The sequence below is a fragment of the Schistocerca nitens genome, chromosome 11 (genome assembly GCF_023898315.1).
Source record: "Schistocerca nitens isolate TAMUIC-IGC-003100 chromosome 11, iqSchNite1.1, whole genome shotgun sequence".
In the NCBI taxonomy this organism is placed as follows: domain Eukaryota; kingdom Metazoa; phylum Arthropoda; class Insecta; order Orthoptera; family Acrididae; genus Schistocerca; species Schistocerca nitens.
The window spans coordinates 114,754,682-114,778,693 of NC_064624.1; the positions used below are offsets into that span (position 1 = coordinate 114,754,682).

Consider the following 24,012-nt stretch of genomic DNA (forward strand, 5'->3'; position numbering starts at 1 on the left):
AAGCTGTGGGTATAATTGCAAGTGAAGTCGCAAGAAAGTGGGCTGCCGTAGCGCTCTCTTGCAGTACGCTGCTTGAACTATTAGAGGAAAATCATTTGATTCAGTAATGAATTGCAGACCTCAAAAAGAACCACAAAATTCGACGAGAGCATATGTTTGTCTTTGACAGTTGACTCACAATCACACTTTTTCTGCTTTGTAGGTGCAGAAACAGGCGACTTCAGAAGACAAAAATCATCATTATCGTTCAACCGTAATCTTTTTATTTAGATACATCTTTTTGAGCTCTACAACCTGGTACTACATAACGTGGCGCAGTTCTTATGGACTACGTAAGGTATTTCAAGAGAGCACGCTGGCGGAAAACATTTTTACTTCATGTAGCTGATGAAATTTAAACGGCTGAACAGACTTTCAGAACTATAGGTAAGAACCGTCCAGATTAAACCAGCTTTCAAATGAAAAAAGTGCTTTAAAATTGGAACTTTAATTTGAGAACTATGTAGGGGCAGACAGACAGACAGACTTACGGGTCAAACATATACACCTCCGTTCTACATTGGGAGTTGAAGTTTGCCCCCTGTGGGAGCTTAAAGGTCAAGAGTTCTGTGGACAAAGGGACGTATCGTCTCGAAAGGCTGCCAACTTTTAGTCATGCGTGCTCCATACGCACATTTTATTAGTAGTTATGACATAAATTACGTCACGGAATAAATTGATGTCGTGAAAGCACATTGTACAGACGTTGACATTCAAAAACGGCTTACATTATTTATTTGTCATTGACACACATAACATGAGACGTCGCCTTGCTACTACACCGCTGAGGTTGTAGGCAGTCGTAAATAAAAGGCGATATGTACCGATCACAACTTTGGAATGATACTCAACGTATCTTGGGTGTACTGTACGTGCGTACACGCACACACACACACACACACACACAGACACACACACAGACACACACACACACACGCAGTACTTCCTGCCCATCACGTTGGCGTCCCATTGTGACGTTCACTTGTAACTTGTAACTTATCGTTACGTTGTGATTTAATACACGCGTATTATTTCAAATCTCCGGTGCTGAACTGTAAAAGGAAAAAAAAAAAAAGGTCTCTGGGAGGTGTCGGAACGCGTTCCGGCTGAAATTGAGCCCTGCACCAGTGTGAAGATCCGAAAACACTACGTGTATTATTGGTGGAGCATATGCCTATTGTGTGGATTTCACCTGCGACTATTCATTCGAGTCAAAGAGAACTGACTTGCAACCATCAGAAGTACAACCGCAGCCGTCCTGCAGACAATGCGAAAATAAACTGTTTGAGTCTGTCCAGATACAGACTGTGTGGAAAGTTCTCTCTTAGGAAGTCCCAAGTTTCAATCGGACAAAGAACCCGTGTCAAAATTTTCGATTTCCCAAGGTCAGGGGCGTCACTTGGCAACAGGAGGCTGATTGTACAATATAAGCCCGACGACTCGGCGCACTTTAGATTAGGGATCGCCTGATACGCGCCATCACCAGCCGTCGGTGACGCGTGCAGCAGCAGGCAGGCAGTGACGTCACCCGCCGCCGGCCATATAAGCGGCGGGCAGGCTGTCCGCCCCACACTGCCGCACCAGCGTTCTGCCTGCTGAGCCCACTCCGTGACGTCACTTCTCCCCGAGTCCGAGGTGAGTAGAGGCTGTGTTACACGACTTTTCTCTTCGACAATGTCTTTCTCCTTTAAAAATTGCAAAAAAACGATTTTGCTGCCGCCGGAAGACGTCACAGTCACAAATTGTTGCAAGCATAGAGTTATCAACATGGACAGATGCTTGAAATAAAGCATAAATCGTATATCTTTCAATCGAAAAATGTCCTTCACTTAAGTAGCAGACCCATTTGCAGTGTCTGCCTCGAGCAGGATAAGCTCAGAGGACGTTGCTGTCACTGTTACTCAGAGATCAAATAATTGCTCTCATGTTATTTACTGTGTTCCGTGCAGATTGTTCAAAGTGCATCGCAGGACAGCTCACGCGACACAACTGTGAAAAAACCTAACAGATAATCGGTAATTCAGTTTCTCAGCTTTGCCTATGCTAACCTACCAGCGCTTCAAAAGTAGGAGTAATATGTGTTGGTGTTGTTACACTGAAGACCCACAGAAAGTGGTACACCCGCCTAATATTGTGTGCCGCCTCCACAAGCACGCAGGAGTGAAGCAACACGGTGAGGCATGGACTCGACTAAGGTCTGAAGTAGTGCTGGAGAGAACTGGCACCAAGAATCCTGCAGGGCTGTCCTTAAATCTGTAAGAGTACGAGGAAGTGGAGATCTCTTCTGAACAGCACGTTGCAAGGCATCCCGGATAAGCTCTATAATGTTAATGTCTGGAGAGTCTGGAGACCAGTGGAAGTGTCTAAACTCAGAAGAGCGTTCCTGGACCCACTCTGTAGCAATTCTGGACGTGTGGGAGTCGCACTGCCTTATTGGAATTGCTCACGTCCGTCGGAATGCACAGTGGACACGAATTGATGCAGGAGATCAGAGAGGATGTTTAAGTACATGTCACCTGTCAAGAGTCGCATCTAGACGTATAAAGGGTCCCATATCACTCCAACTGCACTCACCCCACAACATTACAGACCTTCCGCCAGCTTGAACAGTCCCCTGCTGACACACATGGTATACCGATTAACGAGGTTGTCTTCGTACACATACTCGACCAACTGCGCGATACAAATTCAAACGACGCTCGTCCGACCACACAACGTGTTTCCAGTCATCAACAGTCCACTGTCGGTGCTGACGGGCTCAAGCGAGGCCTGAGGCTTTGTGTCGTGCCGTCACAAAAGTGCTCCGAAAGCCCGTATGGATGATGTTTCACTGAACGTTTCACATACTGATACTTGTTGGTGGCCCAGCAATGATATCTGCTGCAATTTGCCGAAGGGTTGCACTTCTGTCACATTCAACGATTCTCTTCGGTCGTCGTTCGTCCCGTTCCTGCAGGATCTTTTTCCGGTGCAACGATGTCGGAGATCTGATGTTTTACTGGATTCCTAATATTCGACGTACACTCGTGAAATGGACGTACGGGAATATCCCTACTTCACCTCCACCTCGGAGATGCTGTATTCCATTGCTCGTGCGCCGAGTATAACACCACGCTTAAACACACTTAAATGTTCGTAACCTGCCGTTGTAGCATCAGTAACCGATCCAACAACTGCGCCACACACTTGTGTTACATACAAGTTGCCGACCGCAGCGCCGTTTTCTGACTGCGTATCTCTGTATTTCAAGACGCAAGTCGATACCAGGTTCTTTGGCGCTTCAGTGTATGATCCTAGATGGAAACATAAACCGTGAAACATGAACCTGTCCGTCTCGTCAGCATTCCTACTTTGCCCCCTTTAAGGAAATAGTAGCTGATTACAGCAGCAGCTACTCACGGGGCATTCTATTGTGTGAAATGTTTTTGAGACGAATTTACATGGAAATCTGTACAGCAGTCAATAAAACATTAAGGTTTCGTGGAATAGGAGAGGCATCTTGGTTTCAAGTTTAATCAAAAACGGTTCAAATACCTCTGAGCACTATGGGACATGACATCGGAGGTCATCAGTCCAATAGAACCTAGAACTACTTAAACGTAACTAACCTAAAGACATCACACACACTCATGCCTGAGGCAGGATTCGAACCTGCGACCGTAGCAGCCGCGCGGTTCCGGATTGAAGCGCCTAGAACCACTCGGTCAAGGTGACCAGTCAAGTTTAATCGTGCCTACCGTGAGACATTCACCGAGGAAACTGATTTCTGCATTAAATGTACATTGCTTCTGATCAGGTGTCACGGATCTGAGGAACTTGAGATAAGGAGGAAGAAAATATTTCCTAGTTAGAGGTGCCACCAACTTGGATTTAAATATAAGTCGTGTAACTTTATGGCTGAAACAAGTTTGTTGCTTTGCCAATTTTTTTGCTATGACATAAATAAACCATCTTTTGACTGAGAACGATAACATTTTTAGAAGGTGAAAGCAGTCTATCATAGCACCGCAGTGGTAGTTACAAACCTTAGGTGATCGCGAAGCAGTACGGACCCTTGTCATTTTAAGGAAACTGGTGACGTTGCAATTGATTCAGGGTGGACAACACTTTCACAGCTGCTGTTTCACTTCATACAGGTCTGCATGCGCCTCGTACAAGTGTTGAGGGTGCAGTGCGAGGGCTGCTCAGTGGTACTGTGTTTCAGGACCACCCACCATGTCGGCAGTTACGGAGGTTCAGAACACCACAACCGAGGCCCTGGCCGCCCTGCTAGACGGGGCTGAAGGCTCCCTGGTGACGCTGGTGGCGGGCGAGACGAGGGTGGCGGCTCACAGGGCCGTGTTGGCAGCCGCGAGCCCCGTGTTCGCAGCGATGTTCGCGCACGACATGCTGGAGGCCAGCTGCGGCCAGGTGAGCATCGACGACGTGGAGGGCCCGGTGCTGAGGCTCCTGGTGGCCTACACGTATACCCTGCAGGCCCCCCAGCTGCCCGACACGGCCGCCCAGCTGCTCTCGGCGGCCGACAAGTACGGCTTGTCGGCCCTGAAGGCTGCCTGCGAGCGGCAGCTGATCTCGCAGTTGACCGTCGAGACCGCAGCGGCGACGGCCGTCACGGCAGTGAGGCACTCGTGCCCGGACGCCACCAGGGCTGCCGTCGCCTTCATAAAGGACCACCCGCAGGTGATGGCCACGCGGGGCTGGGCAGACGCTGTGCTCGAGTACCCACAAGAAGTCATTGAAGTCAGCAGTATGCTCGGTGAGCCACCAGCAGAAGCCAGGTAAGCACGACTCCCTTTTTGGCAGTGCTACTGTGAATTTGACGTCGTCCTTGCTTTGTTCGTCCTTGCTTTGTTCGTCCCTGCTTTGTTCGTCCCTGCTTTGTTCGTCCCTGCTTTGTTCGTCGTGGGTTTCTTTGCTGCCTACATAGCATAAGACCTTAATGTCATCTACTTACTGATCGTCCGTCACGATGCTAAGTCTCTCGCTGTTTTCACTTCTTCTGCTTCTTATCAATTTCGCCTTTCTTTGATTTACTCTGATTCCATATTCTGTACTCATTAGACTGTTCATTCCATTCAGCAAACCCTGTAATTCTTCTTCACTGTCACTGAGGGAATCAGTCATCAGCAAATCTTATATCATTTCACCCTGAATTTTATTAATTCCACCCTACAATCTTTCCATTATTTCCATCATCGCTTCTTCGATGTATAGATTGAACAGTAGGGGCAAAGAATTACATCCCTGTCTGACACCCTTTTTAATCCGAATACTTGGTCTTCCACTCTTATTTTACCTTCTTGCCTCTTGTACATATTGCAAATTACTCGTCTTTTCCTATAGCTTACATGTATTTTTGTCAGAAATTCTAACATCTTGAACCACTTGATATTGCCGAACGCTTTCTCCAGGACCACAAATCCTATGAACGTCACGGAACTTCAATTTTCTTTTCATTCTCCTGTGTATTATCCTTGTCAGAAACGTGGATGCTTCAGCTGTTAAGCTGATTGTGCGATAATTCTCACGCTTCTCAGCTCTTGCAGTCTCCCCAATCGTGATGATTATATTTCTCTCAAAGTCAGATTGTATGTTGCCAGACTCATACATTCTACACACCAGTGAGAATAGACCTTTTGCCACCTCTCCCAATGATTTTAGAACTTCTGATTGAATGTTGTCTATACCTTTTGCCTTCTTTGATCTTAAATTTTCCAAAGCGCTTTTAAATTCTGATTCTAATCACCAATATTTTCCATACCGACTCCTGCTTGTTCTTCTGTCACGCCATCCGACAAGTTGTTCCAATCAGAGAGGCCTTCAATGTACTCCTTCCAACTTTCCGATCTCGCCTCTGTATTTAACACTGGAATTCTCATTGTGCTCTTAATGTTACCACGCTTGCTTTTAATTCCGTGGAAGATTGCTTTGACTTTTCTATATGCTGCGTCAGTCGTCCCAAGAATCATTTCTTCTTTGATTTCTTCACATTTTTCGTGCAGCCATTTCGCCTTAGCTTCTCTGCACTTCCTATTCATTTAATTCCTAAGTAACATATTTCTCTATTACTGAATTTTCCTGAATATTTTTGAACTTTTTTCTTTGATTGATCAACTGAAGGATTTCTTATATTTTCCATGGTTTCTTCGCAGTTAGCTTCTTTGTACCTACGTTTTTCTTTCCAACTTCTGTTACTGTCGTTGTTAGAGATATCCATTCCTCTTCTACTGAACTACCTATTGAGCTGCTTATTATTGCAGTATCTGTAGCCTCAGAGAACATAAATCTCATCTCTTCTTTCCTTAGTACTACTGTATTCCACCTCTTTGTACATCGATTGCTCCTGACGAGTCTCGTAAAATTCAGCCTACTCTTAATCACTGCTAAATTCTTATGTCTCTATATCTACTCCTGGGTATGCTTTACAGCCCAGTATCTGATTTCAAAATGGTTGCCTGACAATAATATGGTGTGAGTTTAAACCTCCCATATTTTGATTCTTTTCCAAGTATACCCCCTCGTCTAGTGATTTTTGAACAGACTATACCAGCTATTACGAGGATAAATTTACTGTAGAACTTAACTAGCCTTTCTTCTCTCCTATTCCTATTATCAAGTACATATTCTCGTGTAACCCTTTCTTCTACTCCTTCCCCTACGATCGCGTTTCAGTCCCTCCATGACTATTACATAGTACTGAATTACCTGTTCAATATCCTCACTTTTTCTCTCTCTTCACCTTCAACTTGCGACGCCATCATGTATACCTGAACTATGCATGTTGTTGGTTTGCTTTTGATTCTCACGATAACATAACTATACTCACTTTCCTCCCTGCCTTTCTATTGATACTGAATCCTACTGCTGTTGCTACTACCCTATTCTCATGTGACCAGAAATACGTTTCTTATTTTGTGGCTTCCAACCACATTCGAACTCCTCACTTTCCAGCTCCCGAATCATAGAATGTTATCCTTTCGTTGGTTACTCAACCTTTTTCTCGTGGTCACCTCCCTCTTGGGCCACCTCGCCTGGAGGTTTGAATGGGGGACTAGTCTTTTGCTAATGGAGAGACCGTTATGGCTCTTATTGAATCACATGCCACATGTCATGTTGATGCACGTTATGTATCTTTAAGCAGTTGTTTACATTGCCTTCTGTATCCTCACGTTGTTGATCATTGCCAATTTTTCCTCATTTAGGAGCAGTTTCAGACCTCAAGGGAAAGAGAGTGTCCTGAACATCTGTCGGCCCCTCCGCCCTCTTTGGAAAGTCTGTTGGCTGAAAGAGGGTGACACCTTACGCTGGAAGTCTTCAGACACCAATGATGATTATTCTTATTCAAAATTCAAGTGATGGTGAGGTTCAAACCTGGGACTCTAGACTTTCCTGATTACTAAAAAAGACGCTACCCCTGGGTGACTGGCCCCAAAGAGCAGGGTATGACTCCCTGAGATATCCAGTAAAGCAGGAGCTATGAGCACTGGGGCTACTCATGCACACTGGGGGGAAACAAGAAGAGAATAATCGAGCCAGCAGAATAACATTGTCACACTCAATGCTGTGCCTTACAATCACATTTCCTTTTCATCTCTGTTAAACTATCGCCCTGAATATCTTCCGTGCATTCCCTTTTACAAAGCAGACAGGAAATCTCTGCCCCCCCCCCCCCCCTGTCTTGTTTGAAGTTCCCTGTGGCGTTACGAGGTCGTCCAGGGAATCCTATCAGGTTTCCTGCTACTCGCATACAGCAGATTATATTCGCTGTCCACCTACAGGTGTAAGACATATCTCCCACAACGTCAGTACTGATGTGACGTTTTCATCCAGCTATCATTTGTTGCCTCTGTCTCTCGGATATATATGCTCCATACAAGTCTATTTTGTTTCCTTTCCAATAAAAAAAAATCCATATTCAATAGACTACAGGTTACTTCACAAGTTGTAAACGTTGTCCATCAGATAAAATTGCATACACTGCGTAACCCATATTTTTTCTTTTAATGGTGGCCTTTACTGCAAACTGCTCAACACGAAAATTGTTGTTTAAGAAACACATCACCACTGCTGTCTTTTCAATGAATCGAATTGTGGAGACAGTACATGCATATATACAGTTCTATTTGCTTTACTCAAATGCAGATTTTGAATATACTCTTGATTTATAGCATAGCTCTTGTAATTCTTGTCCATCTTCTTCATTCCCTTGGGCTTCACATCAAACAGTGCCTGCATATCCATGACCATATAGTTTCAACAGTAAGTGGATACCCCAACTTATCAGTTTGTTTCTCTATCGCTGGATCTCTCTCTCTCTCTCTCTCTCTCTCTCTCTCTCTCTCTCTCTTCCTCCAGTGATATAATTCAGCACCCATATATCAGTTTTCAAATTACAACCAAAAGTAGTAGCCAGTTGACTTTAACTGCTTCTAAATTCTGTCTGATAGTTGTTCTGTCAGGGCAGCAAAATTGTTGGCCCTTATGTTTGGGATTTGGTTTATGCTTCATTGTGAACAATTTGTTGTTTTGCATCTTAGGCTACGCCAATGGGGAATATAGCAGAAGTAGTGCAGAAAAAGATGAGTTAATTGGTGGCACAGTCACGTTAAGTGAGGGGCTGGTGTTGTTCGCACTGAGTGTTCTGTTGCCCCGGTGGACAGTCCTTCAGCTGTACCGCCTGCAGTGAGCCCCTGTGTGAACACGCCCACCCACACAGTGTTTCTCTGTGCAGCTCGCCGACCGCCACAGGGGGCGGGTCCACCCCCAGCTCTGACCGTCAACCCCACAGCGGCCACAGCCAGACTCCTGCTGCAGCTGCGCCCCCCACGTCTGCCCGACACACCCCTCCACCTGATGACGCAGCCGTCTCTCGCTTCCGGTGAGTTGTGTTGCCACACGTGCCAAAGTCTTACCCTCACAGTACTGCTTATTTTGGCATTAACCAGCCGATATAGTAAATAAAATAACATACATATTCCTTCAGTTTTTGGATAGAGGTTACAGTTGCCATTAAACATTACTCCTTTCTCACTTTTTTGGCTATGATATTTTGAAGATTGAGCACATATGCAGAAGATTTCTCGTTCTCTGTATTTGCCGTGAGAATTACGTTCAGTTCACTCACTCAACTGTAGTTACGTAGGAAGTGTCCCATTCAAATCATACCCATTCCCAAAGATTCTTTATATGTTGATGTGTTGAATCTAGATTTTGTTTTTAGTGACGATTGTGTGTCTTACAAATTGATTCTGAATTAAATGGGTGTGGAAACGGGATTTTTCACACAATTCCTCTCAACAAAACCTATGTGAATGGTTGTAGATATAAGTTATTGAAGACACTGAGGAAGAAATGGCGAAAGAAAGGTAAACAGAAATAGAAGTAATAATGACAAAAAGTTAATATTTAGTACTGGAATGAGGATACAGCTTGTTTTGGGTATGTCTTAAAATGTAATTCGAATATTCCTTAAATGGTTCCCTGGTCAGTTACATCTGTAGTGACTACTGGAAATCTGTGCCGCACTGTAACAGGAACCCAGATTTGCTGCTTATTGCAGGCAGTCTCCTTGAGCAGTAGGCTGCCTGAGTACACCTCCACTTCTGACTCAGCTTCTCATCGACACTTGCACTAGAGTTTATCCCGGTGGACTTGTGGGAAGAGTAGCAAAAGGGAAATCGAATCGGTGGATGTTACCCTACTGCAGAGGATGTACATGAGAACCTCGGGCGGTAGTGTTTGCAAACCATGGGTAAAAAACATCATCCACAATGGTAATTCCATCTACGCCAGCAAACGCACTCAGCTGGTCTATTGGTTGAGGTATCTGCTCTCGAGAAGTGAGAAATGCAGTGGGTGTGGCTGAGTGGAGATGCGTACAGCACTGTATGGCTCGTCACTCGTAAACAAACTCCTGTATTCGATGGAGGTCACCAGGTGTGATGAGTAGTGGATTTGGTTCACCGAGGAGAAGTTTTGCATAATTCGATGGTATAGTTAACTTTTATTTTTATAAATGAGCAACCGACGTGGGCAAAGATAGTTGGACCTACTGTATATATATATATATATATATATACAGTAGGTCCAACTATCTTTGCCCACGTCGGTTGCTCATTTATAAAAATAAAAGTTAACTATACCATCGAATTATGCAAAACTTCTCCTCGGTGAACCAAATATATATATATATATATATATATATATATATATATATATATATATATATATATATATATATATAAAAACCAACAGCAGAGTTTCCACAATGATGATGGTGCCACTACAGCGGAGTTACTAAATACAGTTTTCCTTAATTCCTTCACGAAAAAAGACAAGCTGTTAGCGTGAGTGAGATAAAAGTACATATTTTAGGTGTTGTGAAACAACTCAAATCACTTACGAAAGGCAAGTCTTCTGGTCCAGATGGAATACGAATCAGGTTCCTTTCAGAGTATGCAGACACAATAGTGCCTTTCTTAGCAATCATATACAACCGTTCACTTGGCGACAGGTCTGTTCCTGAAGACTGGAAAGTAGCACAGGTCACACCTATACTCATCAAAGGAAATAGGAGTAACCTATTGAATTACAGAAGCATATTACTGACCTCAATTTGCAGTAGGATTTTGGAGAATATACTGTACTCGAACATTATGACTCACCTCGAAGAAAATGACTTATCGATACATAACCAACACGGATTCAGAAAATATCGTTCTTGTGCAACACAGCTAGCTATTTATGCCCATGAAGTAATGAGTGCTGTCGACATGGGATCTAAGATCGATTCCATATTCCTAGATTTCCAGAAGGGTTTTGATACCATTCCTAACAAGAGACTATTACATGGTGTATACGGCCCGGAAGATCCGGGAAAGACCTAGGAATTTTTTCATCTGCAGGAAAACCAGGAAAAACAGGGGAATTTTCTAGAATCCCGGGAGTTTTCCATTGATCTAGTTTTCAGTTAATTTTTTGTCATTTTGACTGGTAATAACCGATACTCTAACAAAGGAAATTACTGTATACCGCTACTGCAGAATAATACTGCAGCAACAAAATATGATCGAGGGAATGAAATATAAATTCCAAAGGAAATGCTTCATATATAAACAAAAAACACACAGCGCTCATACAAGCGTCTGCCAACAGCAAAATGTGTGAAAGGCTGTAGGAAGACAATGCAGTGCTTCGTAACAACAAATTACCTCGATGAGCGTTAAGTCACAACTGTTTACATTAGATTCATTTAAGCAGTTACAAGCGGAACCACGCGCATGCGCAGTTGAGTCGCGTCTGAGTAGTATCTTCTCCCGCTTCTGGAAACAGGAATGTCGCTGTTGGTTCTGTACGCAGCAAACCGGAGTATCTGAACCAGGCGGCAATTTCGGTGGCGGGGGGGGGGGGGGCAAATTCGTATTGTTGAGGAAAAATAACCTTGTTTCACAAAGCACCTAGCATCTAGAGCACATTGGTCTATCGATTATTCAAAAGAGTTTGAAGCTCATCCCTGTTGCTTTTTGAACATTCTTGATCACATTCTAAGTTGATTTCTGAATGAATCGTAAGTTGATTTTTGAATGCGTGCATAGTGTACGTGATGTACCTGCCAGGGGAATCCTCGTCGCATCTGGAAATAAACTTTCCTGCAGACAAAAGGGGACGGGGCTACACGAGCTGAGCGGAGTAAAGCCGCACTGGTGAATGCAGTGTGTGTGTGTGTGTGTGTGTGTGTGTGTGTGTGTGTGTGACTGACTGGTGTGCAGATGATGAGCGTATAGCTACGTCCATAGATTCAGACTACCAGAGTAGAAATGAACCACCAACAGGAATAACAGATACGAAATATTAACGTATTATCTTGTCGCTGTATCAAAGAAAATGAAAGTTCGACAAAGTTTTTGACCAGGTCGCTACACTAGAGAGGGCAAGTTGCACATTTCCTGGTTAGCTGCCGCTTAACTTCCATTCTGGGAGTAGTGCGGAAAACGCGTTGTACGAACACGTAATAACGCCTAACGGGAGAATAATCGCTGAATAATTACTAAACCGGTGATTCTGGCAGAGTTAGTAGAGTTTACTGGAGAATGAGCTTTGACAATGATAGGAATAGTTACAGAATTAGGGATGAGAAGATTTTGTTAGAACGAGGAAGGGGAAGAAACGGGGCGGTTCCAAATTTATACAAAAATTTCGTACTACTACTTCTCTACTTTTCGATCTCATGCTTAAGAAACTGGAGCTTAAGAATGAAACATGAAACTATTTCCTAACATAAAGCCTTTTGCTTGTAGTAGGCCAAACAGGTATTTCATATTATTACTTGGCAGAGTTATATTCTGCCGTATTATAAAAATGACCATTATTACCAAAACAATCTCGCTTGTTTGGTGTGTGTGACAGTTGCTGCAATATTAGAAAGGCCTATTTTCTTTCGTCCTGCGAACAGTGACAATAGACGTAATGAGATCAAGAAACCTCACCAGTCTTTGGTACTATTTGTATTAAAAGCTTTTTGAGTATTAGACAACGACATTTCGATTTTTCACATAGCAAAACATTTGACGAATTTTGATGAGGTAACAGATTCTTTCGCAGAAAGGAAAGCACAGCATGTAAAGCTAGAGCAAGATTAGTGAGAAAAGAACGCAAGGATTGAAGAAATACGTACTGTCTTGCTTGTCTCTTGTCTTACCTGGTTTTATGTATCCTGTATTTAATTTTATGTCGCACAGAGCAGAAAGTTATTAGCTATTAGGGAATAAAGAATCTACATTTTCTGAAGAGTTCTTCTTCTTCCGGTTACAAATAATTCCATCCAGTATTAATTGCGAGGTTATTTTGTTTAAAAAACAAAGGACATTTTAATTTCCGCTGTCGTGAATGTAGTTCGATGGCATCCGTTACAAAATACTCATTTGAGTCCCACAGTGTGAAGTGCAGTGCCGTGCAGTGCAGTAAGAGAACGCTGTGTGAAGAGGCGTGGCACTGCACTTCGGCACACTTAAGACCAAATAACGCGTCTTAAATTTCCTCAAAGTTAGATGTTTTATGCATAGGACTCTTCAGGAAGAAGTGCTCTACAAAATGAACATTTTTTGAAAAGTTTTTTTTTGACGCCCCATCTCAAGCGCTCGAGGGACGGGGGGAGGGGGGAGGTGGGTTCCACCATCTAACCGTCTAGTATTGCCCCGGTACGAAATATCACAGATCCAGGGTTGCTGCGCAGATCAGGTTGACTTGTAGTGGGGAAGGGGGGGGGGGGGGTGATCTGTGTTCACATTTAGTGACTTTGCTGTTTCCTCTTCGTTCACTGCTGTCATGTCAAATGAAAGAGAGTGGTTTCTCTGGCTGGGACATATCAAGTGAATTCAAATACATTCACACAATTGTGGAAGATTAAAATATGTCATTAGTTGCAGATTTTAATACAATTTCCACCTTTCTGACAGTCAAGCATTAATTATCTTGCAGAACAATGAAGTTACTTTTGTCGCTTTGCTGAAGTAATTCGGCTTTTATTGACCTTTTCCGCTGAGGCAGCCAGTTTGTTTGAAACAAAGTGTTCAATTCCACACTATTGGCTAGTTTCAACTGTTCGCTGCATTTCAAGGGCACGTTTTCATCTTCTACAGGGTGTATACGACCCGGGACAACCGGGAGATCTGGGAAAAACCCGGAAATTTTTTCATCCGGGAGAAAACCAGGATAAACCCGGGAATTTTTTAGAAGTCTGGGAATTTTTTGTTTTAGTTTTCAGTTAAATTTTTGTAATTTTGAGTGGCAAGAACCGTTACTCTAACAAATGATATTAAAGTATCCCGCAACTGCAGAACAATACTGCAACAATGAAACTTAACGAGAGAGAAAAACCAAAATAACTTAAAATGCAAAGGAAATGCGCCATATACGACGACGACACAGAGTCCTCATGCAAGCGTCTGCCAACAGCAAAACGCGTCAAAGGCTTTAGGAAGACTGTGCAATACTTCACAACAACAAATTCCTTCCGATGACCGTGAAGTCACAACTGTTTACATTACATTCGTGTCAGCAGTTACGAGCGAGCTCATGCGCATGCGCAGTTGAGTCGCGTTTGGGAAGCAGATTCTCCCGCTTCTGGCTACAGGAATGTGGCTCTTCGCTGTGCAAGCAGTCGCAGCAAGCAGCTAGATGGTACCGGGAAAAGGGGGCGCCAAATTCCTATTCTCAAGGAAAAAAAACTTGTTTCACAAAGCGCCTAGCATCCAGCGCACGTTGATCTATAAATCATTTATATGATTTTGAAACGCATCCTTGTTGGTTTCTGAAAACATTTTAAGTTCATTTCTGAATGAATGGTAAGTTGATTTTTGAATGCGTGCGTAGTGTACGTGATGTCTCTGTCAGGAGAATCCTAATCGCATCTAGAAAATAAACTTTCTGCAGACAAAAGGGGATGGGGCCGTACTAGCTGAGCGGAGAAAAAAGCCGAACGGATGAATGCCAGTCGCTGTCTGATGATGTGGTTGATTGAGTTTTCGAATGATCAGCCTTGTTATAATTAGTAGCGAAATCCATAGATTCAGTCTACCAGAATGGAAATAAAAGACTGCAGGAATAACAAGTGGCTAAGATTACGTATTATCTTCTCGTTGTATCCAAGAAAATGAAATTTTGACAGAAACTTTCTGCCCAGATCGCTACACTAGTAAGGACCAGTTGTACAGTCCCCGGCTAGCAGCCGCTTCAGTTCTGATTCAGAAGTAACGCAGAAAACGTTTTGTACGAATTTGTAACAACGCCTAATGGCAGAACAATCGCGGGGTAACTAAACCGGTGATTCTGGCAGGGTTACTGAAGTTGATCGGCGAACAAATTTTGACAGTGGCAGGAATGTCCACATGACAAGATTGTTAGAACGAGGAAGCAGAATAAACGGGGACATCACACAAATTATGGAAGGACGAGACTATTCCAAATTTATATAAGAATTTCGTAACACTACTTTCCGATCTCATGCTTAAGAAACTGGTGCATATGAATGAAATGTGAAACTATTTCCTAACAAAGCTTTTTGCTTGTTGTAGGCCTAATAGGCATTTGATATTGGTACTTAGTGAATTATATTCTATCGTGTTTTAAAAATGACCATTTGTGTCAAAACAGTCTCGCTAATTTGGTGTGTGTGTTACAAAATTTGCTACAATATTAGAAAGGCCTGTTTTGTTTTATTTAGCATACAGCGACAAAATAGATGTAATCAGATCCAGAAACCACACCAGTCTTGGGTATTATTTGTATTAACAGCTTTTTCAGTATTAGGTAACGAAATTTCGAATTTTCATGCAGCAAAAGATTTGACCAACTTTGGTGAGGTAATAGATTCTTGCGCGGAAAGCAAAGCACGCCATTTAAAGCTGTAGCAAGATTAGAGAGAAAAAATGCTAGGAGGTAACTATTGAAATGTGTACTTTCTTTCTTGTCTATATTGGTTTTATGTATCCTGTATTTTACTTTGTCACAAAAAACAAGAAGTTATTAGCTATTAGGCAATAAAGAGTCCAAATTTTCTGAAGAGTTCTTGTTTTCCCGGTTACGAATAATCCCATCCGCTATTAATGGCGAGTTTTTTTAAAAAATAAAGAGGGGCAGGCTGTCAAACTGGCTGACTGGGAGCAGGAGAGGCAGCACAGGACATTTCTATTTCCACAGTCCTGAATATAGTTTGATGTCATCGCTTACAAAATATACACGTTTCAATTCCACAGAGTGAAATACAGTGACGTGCCATAGGAGAATGCTGTATGAAGAGGCGTGGCACTGCACTTTGGCACACTTAAGGCCAAATAACATGTCTTATATTTTCTCGAACACGTATGTTTTTGTTTCAAATTTTTCAGAATGTGTTTTACAAGATGCACATAGGTTACTTTTGAAAATTCGATTTTTTTAAGTATTGACCCGGTTCGCAAATGTCGTAGATCCGAAGCTGATGCGCAGAGAAGTCTGAACTATAGTGGGCAGTCTCCACGTGGCCCGTGTTAACGTTCAGTGGTTTTGCTGTTTCTCCTTCGTTTACTCTCGCGTCAAATGAAAGCAAAACGGATATCTTTGGCCGGGAGGTATCAAGTGAATTAAAATACATTCACATAATTACCGAAGGCTGATATACGTCATTAGTTTCAGATTTTATTTTGTTTCCACTTTTCTGACAGTCAAGCACCAATCGCCTTGCAGAACAATGAAGTTATTTTTGTCTGTTTGCTAAAGAAATTTGGCTTTCATTAACCTTTTTCCGCAGAGGCATCCAACGTATTTGAAACGAAATTTTTAATTCCACAGTACTGGCTAGTTTCAACTGTTCGCTGCATTTCAAGTGCAAGTTTTCATCTTCTAGCACATATGGCATTATGCCATAATAAAGAACCAAACGTGAGATACTGCAGTACTGGTCCTCCGAGAAAATTTACATCTGGATCTGGACATACGAATGTGCGCTTTAAGTTGCAGTTTAAATGTGCACATTTTAGTATGGTTCACGAAATTCTGATCTCTTGGAGTACCCTGTGACGTCTTACTGCTTTTACAACGTAATGTAAGATCTTTTAATGTTTTACACGTACGTACATATGGGCTTTTACGTAATGTTAGCTGCGCAAGCTCGGGGCGCCTCTTACCTGGCGCTCTCCGGCAGCTGCTGGAACGAACCTGTTTCCAGCAGGTCGTGGAAAAATATTGCGAATGTTGGTTTGAAAAGCGTTACTTTCAAAGTAAATATCCTTTAACGTAAGTTGGACTATGCGCGAGGATGTACGATGAAATTCTTAAATCACAGAGTGTTTGACTCCATTTAAAAATCAACTCTTTGATGACAAGCCATGTAGAAGAATTTCGAACCCTGAAGATCAGACATTTATGTCATTATTAAAAATTTTACTGCCACATTTGTGTGATGTGTCTTAAAGTGTAACACGCGCAAAAAATCAAGATTATATCGAAAGATTAGCTTCTCTTGCAGCTTATTAACCTTAGTGGCCAATATTATATGTGGAAGCTTTGCTTTTCTTGTAGCAACACTATGTAAATTAATGTAAGCCATTAACTCGTGTGTTACCGCTGCTTAACAAGGATGTTGCTATTGGCTGACTACATCACGCGTCCTATGCTCTGAATACTCGCTGTCATGAGCTGGCGAGATCACGTGACATGAGATGTGACTGGCTTACAAAAGCGCATCGCAATCTCGATTTCAGTGATTCGGAAAGTAAAATGCGGTGTTTGGTGGAATTCCAATGTGTGCTGTCGTAATACGAAAATACACAACACACATGTTGCTGCACATCAAAGATATTTCCAAAATGTGTCTTTTTTCCCTGAGTTTCGTTTTCTAAAGTGCCGGGAAATTCTACGCCCACGTCCAAAACCATAACCATTCAAAGGATTTATAAGTTTTGCACTTCCGATGGAAAATATACTGTCACTTAAGACGGAAAAGTGTTTTCACGCGGGAGAAGGTGTATTTTTAAGCGGGAAATCCGTGAATTTTTTTCCTTGTCCACGTATACATCCAGTATTAATCAAATTTGATACGTATGAAGTATCGTCTCTGTTGTGTGACTGGATTCTTGATTTCCTCGCAGAGATGTCACAGTTCATACTGATAGACGGCAAATCATCGAGTAGAATAGAAGTCATATACGGCGTTCCGCAAGGTAGTGTCATAGGCCCTCTGCTGTTCCTGATTTACATAAATGATCTAGGTGATAATCTGAGCTGCCCCCTTAGATTGTTTGCAGATGACGCTGTAATTTACCGTCTAGTAAAATCATCAGACGATCAATTCCAATTACAAAATGATCTAGAGAGAATTTCTTTATGATGCGGGAAGTGGCAGTTGCCACCAATCAAAGAAAAGTGCGAGGTCATCGACATGGGTACTAAGAGAAATCCGCTAAATTTTGGGTATACGATAAATCGCACAAATTGAAGGGCTGTCAATTCGACTAAATACCTAGGAATTACAATTACGAGCAACTTAAATTGGAATGACTACACAGATAATATTGTGGAAAAGGCTGCGCTTTGTTGGCAGAAACTTGGAAGATGCGACAAACCTACCAAAGAGAGCCTACATTACACTTGTACGTCCTCTGCTGGAATATTGCTGCGCGGTGTGGGATCCTTACCAGGTACGATTGGCGGAGGACAGCGAAAAAGTGCAAAGAAGGGCAGTTCGTTTCGTGTTATCGCGCAATATGGGTGAGAGTGTCACTGATATGATACGCGAGATGGTGTGGCAGTCACTGAAACAGACGGTTTTCTTTGCGACGAGATCTGTTTACGAAATTTCAGTTGCCAGCTTTCTTTTCTGATGGAAAATATTTTGTTGACATCCACCTATGTAGGGCGAAATGATCAACATAATAAAATAAGAGAAATCAGAGCTCCAATGGAAAGATTGAGGTGTTCCTTTTTCCTACTCGCTATTCGAGAGTGGAATGGTAGAGAAATAGTATGAAAATGGTTCATTGAACCCTCTGCCAGGCACTTCAGTGTGAATTGCAGAGTAACCATGTAGATGTAGATGTAGATGTTGATTCCCTCCTGTATAGAGATTAAAGTACTTCCTGCTTTGATTGACCAAGATAATCAGCTGCAGATATCGACTTTGGAATCCAGTGAACATTCAAAACCCTCCTGCACCTCAGGCAGGCAACAGAAGCACACCCATTTCGACTGGCAGTCATGGAAGACACAGAGAATTAGTGTTGAAATTATATCAGGAGCAGGCAACAAACAGAAATTTTTCAATTTTCGTGCATACAAATCATGCGGGTAATAACGCGTAATTTGGCGCAGGAAGTACATACTTACAAGTAAAGAAAATTTTAAAAACGCTCAATATAAGATGACACACACCTACATGTGCTACATGCACATTAAAAACATCATCGATAGTGTCGAATTGTATACTTGGTATCCAGGATAATACGAGGGTTGCCCAGTAAATAATGCCCCATATTTTTTTTCTCCGAAATAAAAAATATTAGAAATGTGACACTTTAGGTGCGAGTTATTTGAAGTTTCCCGCGTGTGTACGCAAAGTTTCAATTTCCTCCGACAGAGAGCGGTGGTGTAGGAATGTTCTAAAATGGCGTCTGCATGTGACATCCGTCAGAAACAACGTGCAGTGATTGAATTTCTCGTAGCAGAGGAAGAAACCGTGGGCAATATTCATAAACGCTTGTGCAAAGTCTACGGAACATCTGCAGTCGATAGGAGTACTGTTGGTCGCTGGGCACAGAGGGTGAAAGCATCAGAGGGCGGTGCTGCGGAGCTCCGAGATTTGCCGCGGTCGGGAAGGCCTCCCACGCCTGACATGTTGCAGCGGGCTGATGTTCTCATTCGACGGGATCGACGCATTACGACTCGACAATTGGCACTGGAGTTGTCAGTAAGCAAAGGAAGTGTGGATGTGATTATCAATCAGCTTGGATACTCAAAAGTGTGTGCAAGATGGGTTCCTCGGTTTTGATTCAGCATGATAACGCTCGTCCTCACACAAGTTTGAGGACTTGTGAACACATCGCGAAACTGGGTTGGATAGTGTTACCCCATCCACCCTACAGCCCCGATTTGGCTCCTTCAGACTTTCACTTGTTTGGGCCAATGAAGAATTTCATTCGTGGAAGACGTTTTGCCGATGACGAAGAAGTGATTCACGAAGTGACAACCTGGCTCCGTAGGCAGAGTAAAGATTTTTACCGGCAGGGAACACACGCTCTTGTGTCTCGCTGGAAAAAGGCCGTCGAACTTGAAGGAGATTATGTGGAAAAATAAAGCAAGTAGACAAAACATCAGTCTTTCACATATGTAAATTTGATTGTTGTGGAATAAATACTTCTGGAGAAAAAAAATATGGGGCATTATTTACTGGGCAACTCTCGTAGTATTAATTATGCAGCACTTGCTGATATTAAAATCAGTATGCTCCGTAGAGAACGTGAAACAAAGGAGAAAACAATTGAACGCTAGGATGAGATGCAAGACTTGGAAAGGTAGGAAGTGGAGAAATGTTTGGGATGCAAACACAACAGGTAATGTTACAACGAAAAAAGTGAGAAAGTTACTGTTAGAGGAGGAAGCAATGGACTTACAGCACACACAATAACAAACTAGGACAATGAAAAACAAAGAATAAAGTTTTTGGGGATGAATTGGTAGCTTTCAGAGAAGGTAGAAAAAGATCAAATAGGTAAAAAACAGGGCCAAGTAGAAATCCTTGGTTAATGCAGGAGATACTGAGTTCAACTGTTAAAAGAAGAAACTATAAAAATTCAGCAAATAAAGCAGGCAAAAGGAAATATGAATGTTTAAAAAATTATTGATGAGAAGTGCAAAATGGCTGAGGACTGTCTAGAAGGTGTGTGTGTGTGTGTGTGTGTGTGTGTTGTTCTTAGCATGTCAGTTTAAGTAGTGTGTAAGTCTGGGGACCGATGACCTCAAGAACCTGGTAGCAGACAGCATTCCTTCAGAGCCACTGACAGTTTTGGTAGAGCAAGGTATGGCAAAACTCTCCCATCTAGTGTGCAGGATGTATGAGGGAGGCGAAATACCCTCACATTTCAAGAATAATATGAGATTTCAGTTCCAAAGAAGGCAGTTGCTGACAGGTGTGAGCACTAATGAAATACCAGTTAAGCCATTGGGTTGCAAAGTATTAACATGAGCTCCTTGCAGAATAATGGAAAAACTCGTAGAAGCTGATGTCGGGGAATATCAGTTTGGATTTTGTAGATGTCTAGGAATATATGAGGCTATACTGACCCTATGATTTCTGTTAGAAGATACACTACTGACCATTAAAATTGCTACACCAAGAAGAAATGCAGATAATAAACGGGTATTCATTGGGCAAATATATTATACTAGAACTGACTTTTTGAGACTGGTCTAAAGTTACTGTTAAAGTGTTTCTACTACTAGTGAAACAGAAATTTTACTCGAGAGCAACATGGTTGGTGTACGTTTACAGTTCCGAAGACCTTTTTAACTATAAATGTAAAGTGTTACGCTGCCTGTAGTGGTGTGTAACTTAGTTTGTGTCCAGAACTTTAAAAAATGTTCCAGTAGATGTATTTCTTGTTGCATGCATGATTATATGAGCACATGAGACGATTATTATGGAGCGGGTAGTGTGTGTGTGTGTGTGTGTGTGTGTGTGTGTGTGTGTGTGTCAGGAAGAGTCGACCTGGTGCTCTTGTTGTATTTGAAATATGTGGACCGACTTATTGTGTACGAAGCAGTGACTTTTATATTTTTTGTCGGTATGTCAGGAAATTTCCATGTTACTGGTCTGAATGACTTAGCTGTGTGGTGAGGAAGTAGTATTTCAGTGCTTACAGATGCGTGTAGTTTCTAGTGTTTTCTTCCTAAGTGAGAGAAGGAATTGGTACCCAGAGAAGGTAGTTTTAGGGGTGTGTTTGAATGTAGATGAAGGATTGGGTAGCAACTGCATGCCGAGGTGAAAGGAGGTGGATCTGTGGAGTGAATTATGAGGAAATGTGCCGAATGAATTTGTTAGGAGATGGAGTGCACCTATTTTTAATGGCAGATGGCTGAAGTTTTTGATTATGGGCTAGTGCTGTGGATCTGTCTGTAATACGCTGGTTAACCCGTATAGCAGAAGCGAGATTTCCAGATTTGTGACTTGTCGCTCGGAAGAAGCGTATTCCGAATTGATGGCAGTTTTGTGGCTGTTACAGTTTCTTTCATTTGGTGTGTGTGTCTCGATAGTGGAGAGTAAGTGTGTCGATGTTTTGTGCAGGAGCCTTCCTGATGCAGAGCGAGGCAGGAGGCTGATGGAGGCGGCTAAGGCGGGGGCGGTGGAGGAGGTGCGGGCGTTGCTCGCGGCTCGGGCGGACGTGGGGGCGAGGGACGGGGGCGGGCGGACCGCCCTGCACTGGGCTGCACTGAGAGGCCACGCGGCTGTGGTGCGGCTGCTGCTCTCTGCGGCGTCCGACCCCAACGCCAGGGATCAGGGGGGGCGGACGCCGCTGCACTGGGCGGCATGCTATGGCCACGCAGAAGTGGCGGCTGCGTTGCTGCAGGCCGGAGCCGACAGGGGGGCGACAGATGAACGTGGGGAGACCCCCCTGGACATCGCCAGGCAGCTAAACCGGCAGCAGCTCGTCGAGATGCTAACAGCGTTAATACGTGCCAGTAGAGGAAATGTACTTCATTGTACATGATATTAAAATAAAAAAATTGAAAAAAAAAAGATAGCTTTCTCTATTCATTTCTACCTTTTGCAGTCCACACAATTTCTCCAGTAACACCACAACTACTGCAACAACAGGAGATATCTGTAAACCAACGTGACAAACCTTCCTTTTGAGATTTCACTCTGTAAAACATTTCACAAGCAATTTCTGCAAAAGCTCAGCAACAATTGACAAATACTCCATCATTCATAAACTCCACTTCTCTCTCCCTCTCTGTCTTGTGTTTCTCGTCCCACATACAATATTCAAACAGCTTACAAGAATACAGCCGACGTCTTTCACAACCGCCTGTATTTCGAAACGTAAACACCCAATCTCTTCCAAGAGACAAATGCGAGAATACCGGTTGTTGTGTAACACGTCGCCCAGCCGCAGTAACGTCACTTCTTTCCACCAGTCCGCTACATCACATAATTACTGCAAACTATTTGCTAGCAGTGTCTATGGTGCTACATCACATCACTGCAAACTGCTCCATACTCAAATTACTGCCATATAAGCTGTTCAGTTAGAATGTATCTTCGCTTCCGACTTCACAATGAATTCACTTCTGTGCGTGCACCGCACAAGTACTTTTCGTGTTTAACTGTAATGTCACATTGGTAGCAGTGCTCACACCACATCATGCTCACACCATCTGCAGCCTTCTTGCCAGCTCACCTTCAAATAAAGAGAATTGGAGAACCACCTAAAATCATTCCTCTCCCACACACCTCCCTTGCTGCTCTTACAGAACAAACTACCATCTCTCAGGGAATCACAAATTGCTGGAAACAGTAAGTCACCTACCGTAAAATATCTAGGAGTACTATCCAGAGCCACCCTGCGTGCAATGAACAAAAAATACCAATTGGTAACAAACTGCGGCAGATCTTTTCTCAGCGATTCCACAATCATATGTTTTGGGCTCCTAAATCCAAATGTCGTGCTTCCTGCCCTGTAGTATGTCGGCTTCACAACGAAAGCCTCAAAATTTTCCGACTTTTCTCAGATTTTCATTTATTTCACAAAGACTAAGTGTTTCTCAAAGTTGAAAACCCAACACAAAATTAAATTCTCTTCTACAACATGCAGCAATCAGCAGTGATTTTCTGACGGCGAGTGGTGACCGCGCTAGAGCGTCCTAAAAAAACGGTGACTCCCCAAAATTCGGATCGCGCCTAACGCCATTCACCTGTTGCACTCTGCTATTACGGCACTTTGGAACGGCATGGCACGCGTCAGCAGACGGAAAACAGCCCAGAGCTCCACCTGCGTTCTTCGCATCGTCAAACACAATAGTACTCACGGCAGACATCCGCTGTCGAAACAGACGTCATATATTTTGGAATGTGTTCGCATTTATTTAAACTCGTTGTTTTAAGTGTGTGGTTGGTATCTGAGAAATGGCTAAAATTTATTTTGATATCGAAATACGTAAATCTGAGTCCAGTGCGACAGAAAAGTTTAGAAATTAAATTTTGAACCGAAGTATGCGAAGCACACGCTGCACGATGCGAAATCCAGGCTAGCCGGTACATCAAACAATTCGCCTGCGAGAGAGGAGGTCGTTTTCAATGTAATTTATACATACCATTTGTCTGCAAAACAGATAACTCAATTTAAAATATTGGTCCTGAATACTGTAAATCCTTATCTTCAGACTTGTAAACAATAACTGCACCAGATCTGCTACCGTATTTATAGTGCAAATGAAGATAAAATG

The 24,012-nt window shown here is 42.8% G+C and overlaps 1 protein-coding gene across 1 annotated transcript; it reads left to right on the forward strand.

The window, feature by feature from the left end:
* The first annotated feature begins 1,567 nt into the window (after positions 1-1,567).
* On the forward strand, positions 1,568-22,274 carry LOC126212692 (TD and POZ domain-containing protein 1-like). Its single transcript, XM_049940108.1, has 4 exons — positions 1,568-1,674; positions 4,244-4,817; positions 8,771-8,917; positions 21,851-22,274. The coding sequence occupies exons 2-4, from the start codon at positions 4,255-4,257 to the stop codon at positions 22,272-22,274; spliced, it is 1,134 nt and encodes a 377-aa protein (XP_049796065.1). The 5' UTR covers positions 1,568-1,674; positions 4,244-4,254.
* The last annotated feature ends 1,738 nt before the right edge of the window (positions 22,275-24,012 follow it).

Coding starts and splice junctions, on each gene's coding strand:
- LOC126212692 (XM_049940108.1), top strand. CDS start 4,255: ATGTCGGCAGTTACGGAGGTTCAGAACACCACAACCGAGGCCCTGGCC. Junction 4,818..8,770: donor GAGCCACCAGCAGAAGCCAG/GTAAGCACGACT, acceptor TTCTCTGTGCAG/CTCGCCGACCGCCACAGGGG. Junction 8,918..21,850: donor GCAGCCGTCTCTCGCTTCCG/GTGAGTTGTGTT, acceptor TGTTTTGTGCAG/GAGCCTTCCTGATGCAGAGC.